General features: G+C 29.9%; 2 protein-coding genes across 2 annotated transcripts; one reads left to right on the forward strand and one right to left on the reverse strand.

The window, feature by feature from the left end:
* Nucleotides 1-6,178: 6,178 nt before the first annotated feature.
* Nucleotides 6,179-8,417, forward strand: LOC148760688 (uncharacterized). Its single transcript, XM_088809420.1, has 4 exons — nt 6,179-6,293; nt 6,414-7,156; nt 7,270-7,356; nt 8,145-8,417. The coding sequence occupies exons 1-4, from the start codon at nt 6,179-6,181 to the stop codon at nt 8,415-8,417; spliced, it is 1,218 nt and encodes a 405-aa protein (XP_088665546.1).
* Nucleotides 8,418-11,165: 2,748 nt separating this feature from the next.
* Nucleotides 11,166-11,516, reverse strand: LOC148760689 (protein DOWN-REGULATED IN DIF1 11-like). The gene has a single exon (XM_088809422.1). The coding sequence runs from the start codon at nt 11,514-11,516 to the stop codon at nt 11,166-11,168; it is 351 nt and encodes a 116-aa protein (XP_088665548.1).
* Between the last annotated feature and the right edge of the window lie 6,802 nt (nt 11,517-18,318).

Raw genomic sequence — 18,318 nt, forward strand, 5'->3', positions numbered from 1 at the left:
TCTTATCACTTTTAAACATTTTAATTGACCTCAATTTGCATTCGCTCAACTTTATTTATCACCATATCAAAGTATAGGGTATTTCATTGACAAACAATGTTTGCAGTGAGCTCGAACTTTGTATTCTGTGAGTTAAAAAAACAATCTTCTGTGCATGTAAATAAAAGTTGGCTTTTTTGTTTGTCAAGCATATAAAACTAGTAATTCTTACTCATCTCATAGGAAAGTCTAAAACTAATATTTTAGCATTATCTTCTTCGGTTCCATTGCTAACAAGTTAGCTAATCAAATCTTTGATTTGATTTATCTGTACAATATGCAATACATGTTAATTACAATAAAGAAGGATTTACAGTAAATTGATTAACAGTTATCTATTAAATGTACAACTCGAGAAATAAATTTTCTTGCACACAAACTTAACTGTACAAAGCCATCCTACTTCCACATATAATATATATATATATATATGTTTATTGTATACGATCTAAACCTAACTTAAACTGTATATCACTATTGACTTATTTTTATTACATAAATAAAACGTGTGTAAATAAAATAACCTAATTTTTACTTCACAAAAATGCACAGTAATAAACTACAAAATCATTCTTATCATGTAAACAAAACTTAATGTGTGTACTTGTATGCAAAAAATATCAACAACAAACTACAAATCAACTACAATAATGCAAAGTATATCTGGCATAAAACTAACTTTGTATGGAACTAATACTATCAAAAATATATTATAACTTCTTCTGTGTGGAAACAATATTACTAATACAAGAAATAATGAACAAAAATTATGATAAAACGATTTGTACGAAAGTAACAAAACAATAACACAATAAAAAAAATAAGCTACATTATTGGAAAAACACAACAGATGAAAAAAAATAAAAATACAATAAAAAAATATTTTAAACTTACTCCTCAGAAATTTTATTTGATAGTAACTGGTTAATTATGTGAGTGATATCTTTCAAGGATAGCTCTAACAAACCACTACAATAAAACCTACATCAAAATCAACTAACAACAATTTCAACACCTTTACAGCAACTCCAACAGTGAAACATAATATTTAAAAAAATACTATTAAGTCACACTTAGCATTAAGATCTTCATGCACAGCAAACAATTATCCCAAATGTAATATTATAAAATTTTATCAATAATTAACCTAAATAAGACAAACAATACAATCTAACGTTTAGAAATTTCACACCCAGAAAATCTACTAATAAATATTTCAACATCTTTACAACAACTTAATCCATGAGAATAGAACATGCAAATAACAAATATTAAACAACAGTTAATATTCAAATGTCCTATTATAGAAATTTATGACTAAAAAACTAATATTAAACATACAATAGAATGAAACAATTAGAAAGAATCCACATTCATTGTTAAAAGTAAAGAAACAAATTTATTATCACTTGAAAAGCTATAATAGTAAAAAAAAAAACAATTCCAATAATTTTGCGAATGTCTCTAGATTCTTTAGATTACAACTTGTAAACTTGAAAGTTTCATAAAGAAAACAATAGCAAAACACAAACCAGTATCCAACCACCAAACAACAAAATCAACTATTGATAATGAAGAATACAAAACAACAATAAGACAAAAATAGAACCTTTTCAACTGATCAAGAAAAAAAGATGAACAACATAAAAAAGACAAAGAAAAACCACTGAAGAGTATTTCAAAAGCTAAACGTTCCTACTTTTTTTGGTTTATATAGAAAACAATATAACCAAGCGGATATGAAGGGAAAAACATAGAAGATGAATGCAAGCAACTAGATATACTACCAAAAACCCGAATAACCGAACAATAACTTTACTTGCATCGATATACAAATCAGAGAGAAAATCAACCGAACAAATAATTGACATGACCACAAAATAGTAATCCATTCATCTAGAAACAAACGACACATCTATATATATATTTTTTTCCTTTTCTATTTTCATTCCTCAAAACAACACAATTTAAAACCAAAACCAAACCATAACAACCAAACCCTACAAATCTTTTTCTCTTACCAACCATAGCCTAACCCTTTTTCCAACCTTCAAGGAAAAAAAACGATCATCCCACTCTTTCTGTGCGAAAACTAATAGCCATCACCTTAATACTTCTTAGAAAATATATCATGCTAAATACCTTCACTCTCTTCCCCTCCCTTTTCGTTTGCATAAAAACAACTAATAAACCCGAAAACCCTAAATTGAACACTCATATAGCTTTCCCTTCGAATCTCTCTAAAAAACTCCAAAAATGATAAATCGATGACCCCTTAAACCGATTAAATCATAAAAAAAAAGAAACCAAAACAATAGAAAGAAAACAAAGCAAAATTGCACCGAAGCACAAAACCCCCACAAGGAAAAAATATTAAACCAAAGAAACCCTAATAGACAAAAAATTGAAAATTAAAACTTAACAACAAACCCTTAAATCGACAGAACCCAAGAAAGAAGAAATCAAAATGATAGCAAGAAATCGTAGTAAAATTAAATCCTAAATCCATCAATGCTAAAATTGAAAGTAGATTACATCGCATAGAGGTGGCATGAAACACATCATGTAGGAGCCATTTACACCATTATGCATTGTGAGTTGGTAGATTCCAACTCCTAAGACCTCTTTATCTACTATGTTCCTCATCATGACAAAGTGTTTACTTGTTGGTAAACAATAATAACCTACATATCTTGTACGATTGCTAGTTATGTGCTTGGTTGCTACTATATCTACAATCCAACCAAGGAGAGAATAAGCTATAAACACATGAAAACATACATAAGTTCTAAAGGGGTTTAGAGGATGAACTTTCTTAGGTTCAATGTATTCCTAAGCAAAATGTCATTTCGTACCATAGTTAAAGCATTTCAACTTGGACTTATCCTTTTTCGTACCATGATTGCCTCTCTAGCGCTTGATGACTTACTCATTATGGGGTCTTAGATTTCCAATCTTTTTTTTTTTGTTGTCTCTTTTGTTAAAGAACCTATCCTTTGCAATTTCCAACCTAAGCTATCATGGCAGTATTGTGGATAACTTCTCCACACTTTACCTCAAGCTCTAGATAGTAAGAAATCTCATCAAAAGTCTTTATCCCTTCATTGTGTGTCAATACAAGTTTGACATGTCCCCATGAAGACTTAAGGAGTAATTCGATGATAGCGAAGACTTACTATTTATCTATGAGATCATAGCCAACTATTTTTATCTCTCTTATTATGGCTAACATGGCCCTTAGGTGCTCAGCTATGGTGTGCTTGGAGTCCATCATATATTGATTGAACCTAATTGTCAAGGCATGAAGCTTCGTAACTGTGGTTCCACCATACTTGATTTTCAATTGTTCCCACAACTATTTGGTAGTTGGAAAATTCTCAAACTTCCCAATAAGATCATCATCCATGTAGCTTATTACGGTAAAGCGCACACTACAATTTGTCTTATACCAAGTGTCATAGGCCTCTTAGTTACAACGATGCTGGGTGGTGTTTCCAACTTCAAGTAGGTTCATCTCTTTGGTAAGATGATCAAGCAACTCTTACTCATTGAGAACATATTGAACATTTTTATGCCAAATATTGTAGTTTTGCCATCAAGTTTGGCACCTTTGATCAAATCTGTAATAATTTATTTTAAAACCATATCACTACATCATTGCATAGGATTTAATTAGGCACTTATCTAATTTTCTAATCAATTAAAATTAGACATATTTAATTTTTACCTATATTACTAGTTCAAAAATTTCGCATGCATGCTAGTAATCATCACCAATGATATAAGCATGCAATTAAAACATCTAATCCAATTTAACTTTGGATTATGGAAACAACTCCTATTATCCTGGAGCATAAGAACAATTTTCACTTGCCACATACAACATAACATAATAAATTGAGTTCTAATAAAGAACTCTATTGATATTTTTAAGTGCCCATATCCAAAATAATATTATTCGTAAAGTAAGCACGAAATTACATTACTTTACATGATCTCTATAAATAATTAATATAGCCCAAAATAAGTTACATCATAAGAAACCTATTACATCAATCTACAAAAATAAAGATGTCGTGCTTGTTTATACGTATTTATTATATTAAAATATTAATAATTAACAAATAATTAATAAATAATTAAAATAATCACAAAATGGGCATTTATAAAAAATCAATTTTACCATATAGTTTTACTTAACAAATAAGTAAAATAATCACATTATGCATTTTATAAATTTTACCTGACAAATAAGTAAAATATTGTAATCATATAAAATATTCTCAAATGGCACATAAGAGACATAGCATTTTACAACATATGTAAATTAATTTAACATGCATTTGCTATTTTCACTCAAATCATATATGTTTTAAAAAACCAATTTCTAAGATATAACACAAAAGCCAAAAGGTGGTTAATTAACAAATTAATTAACTATATTTATAATACATGTGAATTTAATTAACTAACATGCCAAGAACATAAATAATATTCTAGAAAAAAAAATAGGTCAACTTGTAATTTCCAAAAATTTTAAGGTCATTTTTTAAAAATAAAAATTCTTAGGGCAAAAATGTAATTCTAGAAAATATATCCATTGAAGCCATATGGCTGCCACATCAGGCACTTCATGACTGTGTCCAAACTTTTTGGGTCTTTACTACCTACTGCACTTTGAACTTAAAAATGCTTTTTTAGTGTAGTGGTTGAAGGGCTTATTTTGAGTCTTAATGACTTTGCTAGTGTAGATTCGATTCCTATATATATATATATATTTAATGCACGAAGTAAAAAGATGAAAGTACTATTGGGAGGTGGACCTACATTTTCAGATAAATTTTCCACTTCCTTCCTAATCGAAGAAGTTTGCTTTACAAATCCTTTTTCATGTACACAACGATTTCTTTGTTCTCGTTGTTATGGAGCAGCTCCTAGAGTCCCTGTTGTCGCTGTTATGAAGTAGCTATTAGAGTCCTCCATGAGGAATTACACATTCCAAAACCTTCTGGCTTTGATGGTGCCTTAAGAATAAAGAAAATGAAAAAAAGTGTTTTGGTTTTTTCTGACTTACAGAACAACTCACGTTCACTTTTGGTTGTGCGTAAAAATCAATACCTTTGTTCATTATTTATAGAGGTGTTAGGAATATAGAGTAAGGATATCTATTTTAAATTTAAACAAATTAAATTTAAGTGTAATTAATCCTTATTTAAATTTAAACAAATTAAATTGAAATTTATATCTTATCATAAATGTTTTTCAATTATTCAATTAAAAAATATCATAACAATATCCAACATTAATTAATTAACTAAATATTTATTAATTATTCACAAATAATCAACATAGTTACATGTCTTGTGGACAAGGGCGAAGGGTAAGCCAACAATGGGGGGGCCAAAATTTTTAAAAATATTTATTTTTTATATATATTTTATCAATGGTCCCCCTAAAATTTTTGAAAATTTTTATTTATTATATATTATTAATGGCCCACTCAAAATAATTTTTTTTTTAATAATTAATATAAATAAATTTATATTAACTTAACTTTACCCTAATTTAAGTTTCTCTACACTTCTTTCTCTTTTTCTTTTTCTCTTCTCTTTTGTGTCTTTTTATTTTTATTTCTCTTTTCTTGTAACTCACCATTAAAACACACCTTATTCTTCAAAAGAGATTTATGAGCTTGTGAGTTTGGACAAGGAAAGACAGAGATCATCCACCACTATTGTGTAAAATTAAGAAGAGGTAAAGTTTTCTTTTACCTTCTTATTTCTATATATATTATTTAACTATTATATGAAATCTAGTATTTTGTATTTAATTATTTATGTTTTATTCATTATAGTTTTATATTTTATTTTTTAAGTTTAAATATAAATAAATAAAAATATTGAATGTTAACTAAATTGTTTTTTTTTTCAGGTTTGATTAAAATATGAGTAAGTTGAAAACAATTGACAAATTTTTTAAAAGAAAAGAGGTAGATAGCTCAAATGATTCTCCTACACTTGAGCCACCAAATCTTAATACTTCAACTTATAAACAAGAGCAGTACGAATCAAAACATTCAAGGCTCAATCTTGAAGAAATAGATGCTTTTCATATAGAACCTGACCTTGGATTACGACCAATGCTATGGGAATTTCCTATCAATCAAAGGGATGAAATTCGTCGTGCTTATCTCAAACGTGGGCCATGTAAACCCATTCTTAAGACGTATCCTCTATCAGATGATGATCATCCTCGTTGTTTTCAATCTTCTTAGTTTGAATTATTTCCTTCTTGGTTAAAGTATTCTTGTGACAAAGATACTATATTTTGTTTTCCATGCTACCTTTTTGGTAAGAACACCTCAAATCGTCTAGGTTTTAATGCATTTATTGAAAAAGGTTTCAGAAGTTGGAAGAAAGTAAATAGTGGAGAAAATTGTCCACTTTTGAATCATGTTGGGAAAAATCCAAGTTCTCCACATAATGTTGCTATAAAATCTTGTGAGGATTTATTGAAAAAATCCCAACATATTGATAGGCTTATCAAAAGACAAGCATCAAAAGAGATCTTGAGTAATCGACTTAGGCTCAAAGCTTTTATAGATTGTGTTAGATGGTTAACTTTTCAAGCTTGTGCATTTAGAGGTCATGATGAAAGTCCATCCTCAAAAAATAGAGGAAATTTCAGTGAAATGCTGAAATTCTTAGGATCTTACAGTGACAAAGTTCATAAGCTTGTCTTGGAAAATGCTCCATGTGTTGCTAAGTACACATCCAATGATGTTCAAAAGGAGATTTTGTATATTTTGGCTAATATGGTGAGAAATTCAATTAGAGAGGAAATGGGAAATGCTAAGTTTTGTATTATTATTGATGAAGCTCGAGATAAGTCTAAAAAAGAGCAAATTGCTATTATTTTGAGATTTGTTGATGGTGATGGTTTTGTTCAAGAACGTTTCTTTGATCTTGTACATGTTAGTGATACCAGTGCAATGACTTTGAAGAAAGAGTTAATGTCTGCTTTTTCTCGTTATAACCTTCAAGTTAAAAGTATTCGAGGTCAAGGATATAATGGTGCTAGTAACATGTGTGGTGAATGGAATGGTTTACAAGCTTTGGTACTTAACAATTGTCCATACGCATATTATGTGCATTGTTATGCTCATAGATTACAATTAGCATTGTTTGCAACATCTAGAGAAGTAGTTCATATTCATAATTTTTTACACAGTTGACTTCTATTGTAAATATTGTTAATGCTTCTTCCAAAAGACATGACCAATTACAAGCTGCTCAAGCAATTGACATTGCAAACATGGTTGCTAGTGATGAACTTAAAACAAGTAGATGAGCAAATCAAGTGAGAACTCTACAAAGAGCTGGAGATACTCGATGGAGCTCACACTTTCATTCTATTTGTAGCTTGATGAGAATGTTTGATGCAACCTGCACTGTTGTGGAAAGTATTATTGACGAAGGGGCTAGTTATTCACAAAGAGGTGATGCTTTTGCTGCTAGCAAAATATTAGCATAATTTGAATTTATTTTCATATGACACTTAATGTATGAGATCATGGCAATCACTAATGTTCTTTGCCAAGCATTACAATTACACTTTCAAGATATTTTAAATGCAATTCATCTTGTTTTTACTACAAAATCACTCCTTCAGAAGTTGAGAAATGATGGGTGGTCTAATTTACTTAAGAATGTGAAAAAATTTTGTCAAAAACATGAGATAGAAATTCTTGACATGGGTGCACGATATATCTTGGGCAGAGGTCGATCTCGTCAACCAGATGTAACTGTGGAGCATCATTATCAAGTTGATATATTCTTAGTGATGATAGATACTCAGTTACAAGAATTGAATTCGAAAATGAGCAAGCTGTGGAACTTTTAACTTTAAGCACTACTTTGGATCCTAATAACAATTACAAATTATTCAATATTAATAATATCTACAAGTTAGCAGAGAGTTTTTATTCTCAGGATTTCACAGAACAAGAAAGACTTATTTTGATGTTATAATTGAGGCATTACGAGCTTGATATACCTCATTATCAAAGTTTTGAAGATATTATGACACTTTCTGAATTGTACCAGAGATTAGCAAAAACAGAAAAGTCAAAGAATTACCACTTGATTGATAGATTAATTTGCCTTATTTTGACTCTTTCGATTTCTACAGCAACTACAGAGAAAGCCTTTTCAGCAATGAAAATTGTGAAAACAAGACTCCAGAACAAAATGGATGATGAGTTTATTACAGATAATTTAGTTGTTCATATTGAGAAAGATATTGTCAGTCTTTTCAGTACAGAGTCAATAATTGATGAATTTGAATCTAAGAAACATCGTCGAGCACAACTTTCTTAGATAACTATTATAAGTTTTTTTTTTTATTTACATGTTATATAAAATTATTGTCTATTATGAATCTTTTGATCGTTGGTTAAATTCAACATATTAGTTTTAAAAACTTTTAGCTTTTATTTTTTTCATCTTTGGCCCCCCCAACAAAAATTGGCTTGGTCCGCCCCTGCTTGTGGACACACCACATTTACATGCAACATCCTATGTTATTGTGTTCTTAAGTGATCAAGTAATTTGCAATACAAGATGATGGATAATCCTCTTTGTCGGCATATGTAGAATATCAGCCAAATTCATTTAACGAGTTAAGTGAAAAATGTGAAATTCTCAGTACAATAATTAAAAGATGACAAGATTTAAAACATTTATCATAATCTTTGCCAAATTCTAGTTCCTTTGAAAACTAAAAAGGTGGATGTGAGTTGGACTTGTTCATTGTGCAAACTGATGACAACAAAATTGTTGACTATAGTAAGTAAAATGCATTATGCTTTGATCTAAGAATAGAGCTTTGGAGTCCTCTTAGAGTGGCTATGGTCTTTGTTATTATATAGTTGTTGTTGGTCTTTCTTAGGAATAACAATGAACATATTAAATTCAGAAAAAAAGAAGAAGGAAAAGTTATATATGGAGAATGAGCAAATAAACGAAGAAAGGTTAATGTAATAAAATATCTCATCTACACATACTATAAGAAACGAATATAATTGGAATTCTTAGAAAACGAATATAATTAAGAGTTTATGCCTATTAGTACCTGATCAGGTGGAATACTTAAATGCTATTGAAGTTAAAATGTCTTTAAGATTTTTATAACGTCTTCCCTCCCTTTACCCTATAAATGAACATTTTCCTGGCAAATCAATTCTTACAGCATTACAAAAGTATTCTACCAACGATCAAAAACAATAGAAGTTAGTGTTCCTTAAGTGTAATGGCAAGTTTCAATGTTTATATTGCTTTCGGTGTTTTGGTGATTATGACAAGCGGAGCGGTCATGGCTCGTGATGTTGATCCGATCAAAGCAAACAATTGTGAAACTAAGATGACAACGCATTGCGTTATCGAGGTTTTCGCTAGTATATTCAAGACCGAAATCGTTTCTAATAATTGTTGTCATGAGCTTACAAGACTTGGTCTACTTTGTCATAATGCATTGGTGAAGAAAACTCTTCAAAATCCTCTATTTAAAAATAACGATACATCAGTGATCTTATCAAGGGCGGCTCAAGTATGGAATAAATGCACTCTAATTGGCGAGGATGTTTCGCCCACTCCCTCTCCTTGAGAAGGTTAATAATTTATTTTATCAATAAAAATTCAAAGATATAATATACTTTCAATGTTGTTCTTTTTTGGATAAAGGCAAATCAATTTCATCATAATCTTCAATTTGTTCGTTTATGCCATGATAATGAAATGTAAAATTTTAGTTTTGGATAAATGATGATGTTTATAAATACAAAAAGTATTTCATAAATATTAATACATATCTTAACACTTTTATTCAAATCTTGATATAAAATAATATTTGTAGACAACAAACTTTATTCGGGGTCATGTTTGTAAATTTTAAAATTAGATTAAATTAAGACCATTTTTTATAACTAACTAAATATTCTAATACTACAAAGAAAGTAAGTGTTTCCAACGGCATTTTTTATAAGAAAAATTTAAATTCCCGTACATATCGTTGTATTTTTATTCAAATCTTAATATAAAATAATATTTGTAGATCACAATCCATTTGTGTCTAGGTCATTTTTATAAATTTTGAAAGTAAATTAGAGTAAGACCATTTTTTAATAATTAATCTTGTTTTGACATCACAAAAATTTGACTTTTTTCGACAAAATACAAAAAAAAAAGTTTGTCAAAAATTTCACCATTGAAAATGTAGTAAGCAATGCCAATGATCAAAAAATGAAAAAATTTCGTCAATAAAACTTTGAAATTTCCAATAAAAAATTTCATTGAGAAAGGTGAAAAAATGGCAAGTAAACTAATCGGTCAGTAATTATAGTATGAAATCCGTAAAAAAACTATTGAATTTACCTATGGAATTTTGTAGTTGATGAGATAATTAATTACCTATGGAATTCCATTGGTTTTTTCATCGATAAAATTAATAAAAATCGTCATAAATAATCTCTTTCTCATCATGACTCAAAATTTAAATTCACAATTCATAACAAAAGTGAGTATTGAAATATGAAATTAAAATTTAACTTGAAATTGAAATTAAAATACATAAATATCAATTCAAATTTAATTCAAGGGTACCAAATACATCGGTGTGAGAATGCCTTCATTAGCAGTAATATCAAAGAAACACCCTAATCAAAACTGTATACAACGCAAACTCCTTTGTGACATAATTACCCTTATAAAAAAAATCAATATATATGAAACATTTTTGAAACAACCCTAAAAAAAAAAGAAAGCCACCATATAAAGCACTACAAGCACACAATAACACCTCAATGCAACCAAAGAGCATAAAGAAAAGAAATAGCAATAAGAAGGTTCACCATGGAATATCGGCATTACAATTATTATTCATTAAAACATTTTGTTATGTAACATTAATTAATGTCTTCACTCTTTGAAGATTCCAAATCATGAAAACCTAAGAAATGCATTGGAATCAAAAGTTTAGGATCATGATTTTTTTAATATCATGGGATACACTGCAAATGACAAAGGTAATTTTTTTTAATATTTATTGATAAAACTTAATTTTCGACCTTCCTAATAAGGAGTAGGAGAGGGCGAAACATCTTTGTTAACTAAAATGCACTTATTCCATACTTGTGCACCTCTTGATAAGATCACCAATGTATCATTATTCTTAAATAGATGATTTTGAAGAGTTTTCTTGATTAATGCATCATGACAAAATTGACCAAGTCTTATCAACTCAATGCAACAATTATCCGTAACAATTCCAGTCTTGAATATACTTGCAAAAACTTCATTGACACAATGTAATGTCATCTTAGTTTCACAATTATTTCCCTTGATGGCATCAACATCACGGGCCATGACCGCGCCAATTGCCATAATAACCAAAACTCCGAAAACAACATTGAAACTTGCCATTGCGACTCAAGAAAGAATGATGTCTCTCGTTTTGGTTGGTAAAATACTTTAGTATTGCTACAAGAATTAGTTTGCCTGGAAAATGTTTATTTATAGGATAACCATGAGGAAGGAGAGACTAAGATGTATTCAAAAATGTTTTAATGAGATTTCAGGTTTAATAGCATTAAGTTTTTCAGTTTATTAATTAATTTGCTAAATCTTGAACTACAAGAGTTTTTAATAAGTACAGTATTTAGTAATTTCAGTTTTCAAATGTTTAAAATGAAAGTTACATTAATCTGAAAACAAAAGTTTTTGGCCACGATATTAAATTTGATAATTTGTGGCATTAATGTAGCAAATATGAAAGAAAAACATAAGAGATAGTCATCTCTCATCTTATAAATCCTATTCCTTGTTTCAATATTCAAGCCCAAGATTTTCAAATTGAATTTTAAGGTTCTTAACAAGTTGAAAAATTATAGAACAATGAAGTTGATGAAAAAAAAATGATATTCGAGTACAATTACAAAACAATTCCTTATTTGTTAGATTAGAGCACATTGCAAGCAATTAGGCACCAATTACATAATAATATTGAACATTGAAATCCCTAAATCCTATTTCAATTTACATCATCTTGAAAAACTTGAAATGTTAATTTCTTGAATTGTCAAAGTGTCACGACCCGGAACCTCCCTCAGGCCCATGACAATCGCCGCGACGTCCCGATTGACACTTATTATCCGAAATGCCAACCGAAACCCCGCAAGGCTTACATATCAGTTTCTTTCCTTTCCTGTGAGCAATCGTTGTTAAATATCGAGTTTTTAGAGAATATACACTATTTTAGATCAAAAACAATCAAAATAAAATTTTCGCCACACAAGGGTATTTTGGTCATTTTTTTCTCAAAAATTTCGAAATTGGCTAAAATGTAATATACAAGTACAAAATACATAATTCATAATCAAAATGAGTTTAAAAGTCTAAAATCTTCATTTAAAACGAATTTACGGTTATTTGAATATAATAAGAAAATAAAAGAAATATTAAGGGAAATATTCTATTTTCTTATAAAACAATATTTATAGAGTTATACGTGAATAATTTTTATAGCGTAAAAGCTAAAAAAATTTATACATACTGAAATACAGTAAGCCAAAATATTTAATTTAATTTACAATAACAAGAGGACCCTCGAATAAATAAAAGTAAAGAGGACTGTGAACCTACGGTTTGGAAAATGCAGATCCAATGGTAGTCCTCGATGAGATCAGCTATCTACAGTCTATACTGAACCTGAAATTGATGGAAAGGAGGGTGGTGAGATTATAAAATCCCAATGAGTAAACAGACATTATCATAAATATCTAAAGGCGAGTAAAATGGAGGCAAGTTTAAACAACAAATTTCAACCCATTTCATAATGTTTTTAATTTATTTCTTAAACCATAAAATATTTGTAATTTACCAAAACAGTTGTTAAGGCTTATGTCTTTTATTAAAACAAGGCTCAAGCCAAAACTAATCCTCGGGGATACCTTGACCGAGGCATCTAACTGAGTTCGCCAAGGGTGTTAAAATATTCACACGTGAAACACATTTTTATTTTTAAAACAAATCGTCCCTTGGCGTTGGCTGAGTTACACATTCACGTGGGGGTTCGACGTGAAGTGAGCTCTAATACTACTCCGGGAGTTACCCTCATCACCTCTACAACCGGAGTAACTATATAACTGGGTTTACCGTGCCCCTCTAATAGGCAGTCCACGAAAACCCGTCACTACAGTGACTAACCCACCAATTTTAATAAAATTTCGACAGTATAACGTGGCTTTTATTTATTTATCCAGCCTGCATAGTAAAAACAACTTACATAAATTTTCCAATGCACTCACAAAATTAGCCACATATACTCATTTCTCATAAGCCATTCCTAGGAAAATATATATTTTTTAAGTCAATTTGCAGCCTCCAATTACTCAATTTCATAATCAATACAATATACTTTTATTTGTCACATTTATTCCTAAAACATCAAAAATCTCGTTTTAATCTCGTTCTCATTTCATAAAATACACAAAAGGCATTTAAAAATAAACTCTATATAATTTACAATAATAATAACTTTACTCATCGTTTGTACAAACTAAAAGCTTTCTAAGCGCCCCAATCATTACTCGTCGGGTACGACTTCTTTACCTTTTCCAAAAGGCTCTCCTCCTAGACACATTACAAAAATTTACACAATTCATCACATTGATGCTAAATCACTATATAATTAACTTAAATCCTATACTAATGCATGGTATGAAATGCAATAGCCTAAAACGGCTTAAACGCGGTATTAACCTATTTTTGGCACTTTGCCCGATAAATTGCTAACGCGCTCCATTTTAGCTCTAAATCATCTCATTCTCTCTCTCACATTTCTAACCATTAAATATCAGCCAATAACCTTCTAAAAACAACAAAATCAGCTCACCCCCTTCCTTGAAAAATTCGGCCAAAAATGGGACATTAACTCGGTTAATTTTATACTTTGATTTTCTATCACGTTTAATCGTTTTTCATCATTTTCTCTTCATTTCCCTTAGAATAAAATCAATTCATCATCATTGTACAGCATTGAGCATCCAGACAAAAGTGGGTATTGTGAAAATTTAATGATTTCTTGCCCAATTTAATTTCTAAACACATTTAACTAACTAAAACTATCAATTTAACTAAAAATCAAAACCTAAAAATTTCAATTTCTCTCCCTAGAATTTCGTCCAGCCCTTGTTATCACTTTTTGATCTCTCTCCTCAAGCATGCTAAATGGAAATAAAGGCATAGGAAAGGTAGAAATCAAGCTAAAATCGAAAAATCTTACCGTTAGACGCGTAAACGGTCGAAAACCGCGAATTCCCCTTTGAATTTTCTTGTTTCTCTTTGGTTTTTCTTTTTTTCTTCCTTTCCTCTCTATTTCCTCTCTTGTTCTTCCTTATGGCCGGCCAGCACTTAAAATGGGGTTTAAATGGGTTGACTTTTTATTAAAATAATATTATTTTATTAAAATGCCACGTGTCACTTTCCCATTTGCCCATTTTTAAAATTTCATCCATTTTTTTTCAAATTTTCACCATACACTTGTCCCACATATCCATAGCTTAAATAAAATTCTCAGACTTATCCCAAGTCTCGGTGGAGTAATTTTTAAAATTTACACTTTTGCCCCTGTAAAAGTGAAAAATTACATTTTTGCCCAAAAAACTGAAAAATTGCTCATAGATATATTTTTCATCCCTTATACTCATACCATTCTCCAATTTGTCAAATTTGATCTAAATTCTCTCAAAATCTCAAATTTTGTCCGCGGGTGGTAAAATTACGATTTTGCCCCTACACTCCAGAAATCACTAGAATTAAACTTTTTCACTTCCTATCATTAAATTATACTCCAAATAGTTAATCTTGATCAAAAATTTCACTCCATGATCAAATTATTATCCTAGGTGGCAAAATGACGATTTTACCCTTGAACATCAAAATTTTCAATTTTACCCCAAATGAACCCTCGAACTCCAAACAATCATTTTTAGTCATTCCTTGACTATAAAATATTAAATTGCATCCTACAATTCCTATTTGAACTAGTTCGAGGTTAAATCAACTCAAGTGTACCATTTGGTACAATACCGAGTTTCGTCTATTTTTAAATGCTTTTCCTAGTATAATAACATGTTACTCAGTGCATGTATGTCATGACATGTGTTTATAGGGTCAGGTTTTACACAAAGTAACTTAGTTTTGCTGATCAAATTAGGGAAAAAGGGAAAATACCATGCCTCAAAGCTTTCTCTTCACATTTCCTAATCTAGATTTTGTCCTAGAATAGATAGCCAACCACAAAAAGAAGACAATGATAAGTATTGGGAGAGAATGAGAGAAATGAGGTGAATTCCAAAAAGTCTTTGTTCTTCCAATATCATAATGTGTCAATATACATTGGAGAAAAAAATGTGTAAAACTAATTTGACTTTAATTTTTCAAGATGTGAACAAATTAAACTGCTTAAATTATTTTAATGTTACATGAAATAGTATGAAAGAATGCTAAAATTCTTCTCGTATTCTTTGATAATTTGCTCAACTAGATGAGGACCTCATCTGCAACCTAATAAAGTAGTGAAATTTTTTTTGTTATCTAGAACCATTGAGCTTAAATCCATCCAAGCCTGCACAGAACAACAATCCCATAATCTTGTATGAAAGCTTTCAGAAGTTCACCTTGACATCATGCTTTATCCTTGTTGCAATGGATATGACAGCACAATCGGACCATCGTTTAGTGCCCAAATTGATTCTTGAATGATTTAAGGTGACAACACAAGGGTTTGATAATTCTAGCGACTCCAAAAAGAACTACCACCATGACAACAAAACCATTGGCATCATTATGGTTATGTCTAGAACTTTCTTTCTTGTACTCTTTTCTTTCTTAAGGACTGTTTCTTCATGCCAAACCTTGCCTGCATCACCATTTTCTTTTACTTTTTTCTTTTTGGACCTTTCTTTGGAAGCAGATTTTCTTATTCTTCTAGAGGATTGAGCACTAACATTGTTTGTTATTCTTATTAACACTGGAAATGGAAATTAAATTAAATTATAACCAGCCCAACAGTTGTCCAATACTATTTTCCTTTTTCATTATAAAGAATTTTTACTGAGATATTTCAAAAAAAATTAAAACAGAAGGTTGGAAAGGGAATTCATTTAGAGATATAAGGCTTTCACTAAAACTTCTAAAAAAAGTAAAACAAATAGTCATATGAATAAAAAAAGAACTAAAATAGCCCGGTGACTATTGTGATAAACTAAATAGCATAATGCAAGACTAAGATTACTTGCATGCTTCGATATACTCAATTTGGAAAAGCTTAAAATTTCACAATTTTCTTTTTATACAAGATGATCTAAGACAATCCACCACAAAGTGATCAACATCACTATTAATCGATTTTTCAAGGAAAAAAAGAACACTAAAGATAACGATATGTATTATTTTTCAACTTCACTATAAATAATGCCTAGAATAATCATTTGGATTGCAGTTAAGTAGATCTTATGGTAATATATTTTAAGAATGAATAACTTTACACAAAATGTCACCATTATCTAACAGAGTTCTCATAGATAATCCTATACTCTACACCTGTTTCACCATAACAACAAGGGTGGAAACAAAGACACGAGATTGTAGAATTTTTGTTTTGAAAACCCATAGTCAACAACATAGACAATTCCCTGCACTAACCACGATAACAAAGGTAGAAATGAATGCAACAATTGTTTATTATAAACTAAAAAACTAAAGTTTAATAAATAGCTCCAAAGCGAACATATCTTATCTCTTAAAAAAGTAATTTTGGCTATAATAAATGCAACAAAGAATGAAAGAATAATGATAGATTTCTCTACCTACAAAGAATTTTGTGTCCTTTTCTATATAAATCACACACTAAAATAATAATCCATGTGTTGCTTAGCTCCCACACTAAAAAATGAAACCACAGCTTATAAGTTGCAAGAAAACTTGGACTAATCAATTTTAGATAGCACAAATGCATATCTTAGGAATTCAAAAACAAAATGTTGTTTCACTAATGATCTTACATGCCAGAGGCACCTCCTTCTTGAAAGAAATATTAATTTCCTAAGTTTGAGTCTATGGATTGGGCATAGCATGAGTTAAGCAATACTAGAGGACTAGCCTTTATGTGTCTCTAATAAAAAGAGTTCTTTATTATCAAACCCAACAAATATGTCTAGGAAAATTATTGTTTCAACAAATTGGAAAAGAATTTAACCTACCCTAGAAAGAATCAAAGAATTATTAAGAACTAAACTAAAATTAACAGAAAAAAACCCTATTAAAAAACCTATAAAAAAACCATATATCATGGACATCACAAACACAACTGCAAGTGATAAAATTTTCACAACCTCAATGTGATTAACTAATATTGCAAGGTGGAAAAAAAGAGAATCAAAGGCCAAGAGAAAAAAGGAGAAAGAGATTACACACATATATTTTCACACTCAAACGGTGTACACAATCAAACCCACAATCCTCTTTATTTATTTCTTACCCTTTTGATCCAACCTGACTCGCCAAACAAGCATGGCTCGTTTTACGTTCATGAACTTGAATTCTTCCTCTACTTCCTCAAGGATCGCTCGTTTCTAATCTATGTAGAAAACCCAAATCATATCATCTCCAACACACAAAAATTGATCATCATCTATAAAAGGATTTCGTCAATGCTGAAGGATAGAAAAGCTTGATTGTTTTTAATTTGGTATCACTTAACATTGATTTCAATATCTCTTTTTAGCTTATCTAGAAGCCTTCTTGGAAGGAAGATGGGTGGGGGTGTTTTTTCTCTTTTTTTCTTTTATATTTGATCAAGATCACATTATTTTTTTTTTAGCTTGAGGCAATGACAAGCAATTGTCGTTAGCTAACTTTTCATAGACCAACGGACAGATGGTAGAAAATTATGAAAGGGGCAGTAAAGTGGGCATAGAAGGGGCAAAAATTTGTATTCCCATATACATCAAATATAAGATTGGTATACATTATATTTATTCTTGATTTTCTCAATCTTCTTATATTTTATTTTTTATAAAAAATAAATATAAAAAGTATCGAAAACTTAAATACTTAAATTTGTTTAAATTCCATCCAATTTGATAATTATAGTTTAATTGTACTTTTTAATTTTTCAACTATTTACTAACTAAATAAGTTTTGAGTAGGGTTGAGCAATGGT

The sequence above is a fragment of the Theobroma cacao genome, chromosome 9, assembly GCF_053813885.1.
Source record: "Theobroma cacao isolate CCN51 chromosome 9, ASM5381388v1, whole genome shotgun sequence".
Lineage (NCBI taxonomy): Eukaryota > Viridiplantae > Streptophyta > Magnoliopsida > Malvales > Malvaceae > Theobroma > Theobroma cacao.

Coding starts and splice junctions, on each gene's coding strand:
- LOC148760688 (XM_088809420.1), top strand. CDS start 6,179: ATGCTATGGGAATTTCCTATCAATCAAAGGGATGAAATTCGTCGTGCT. Junction 7,157..7,269: donor GGAATGGTTTACAAGCTTTG/GTACTTAACAAT, acceptor TTTTTTACACAG/TTGACTTCTATTGTAAATAT. Junction 7,357..8,144: donor CAATTGACATTGCAAACATG/GTTGCTAGTGAT, acceptor GAATTGTACCAG/AGATTAGCAAAAACAGAAAA.
- LOC148760689 (XM_088809422.1), bottom strand. CDS start 11,516: ATGGCAAGTTTCAATGTTGTTTTCGGAGTTTTGGTTATTATGGCAATT.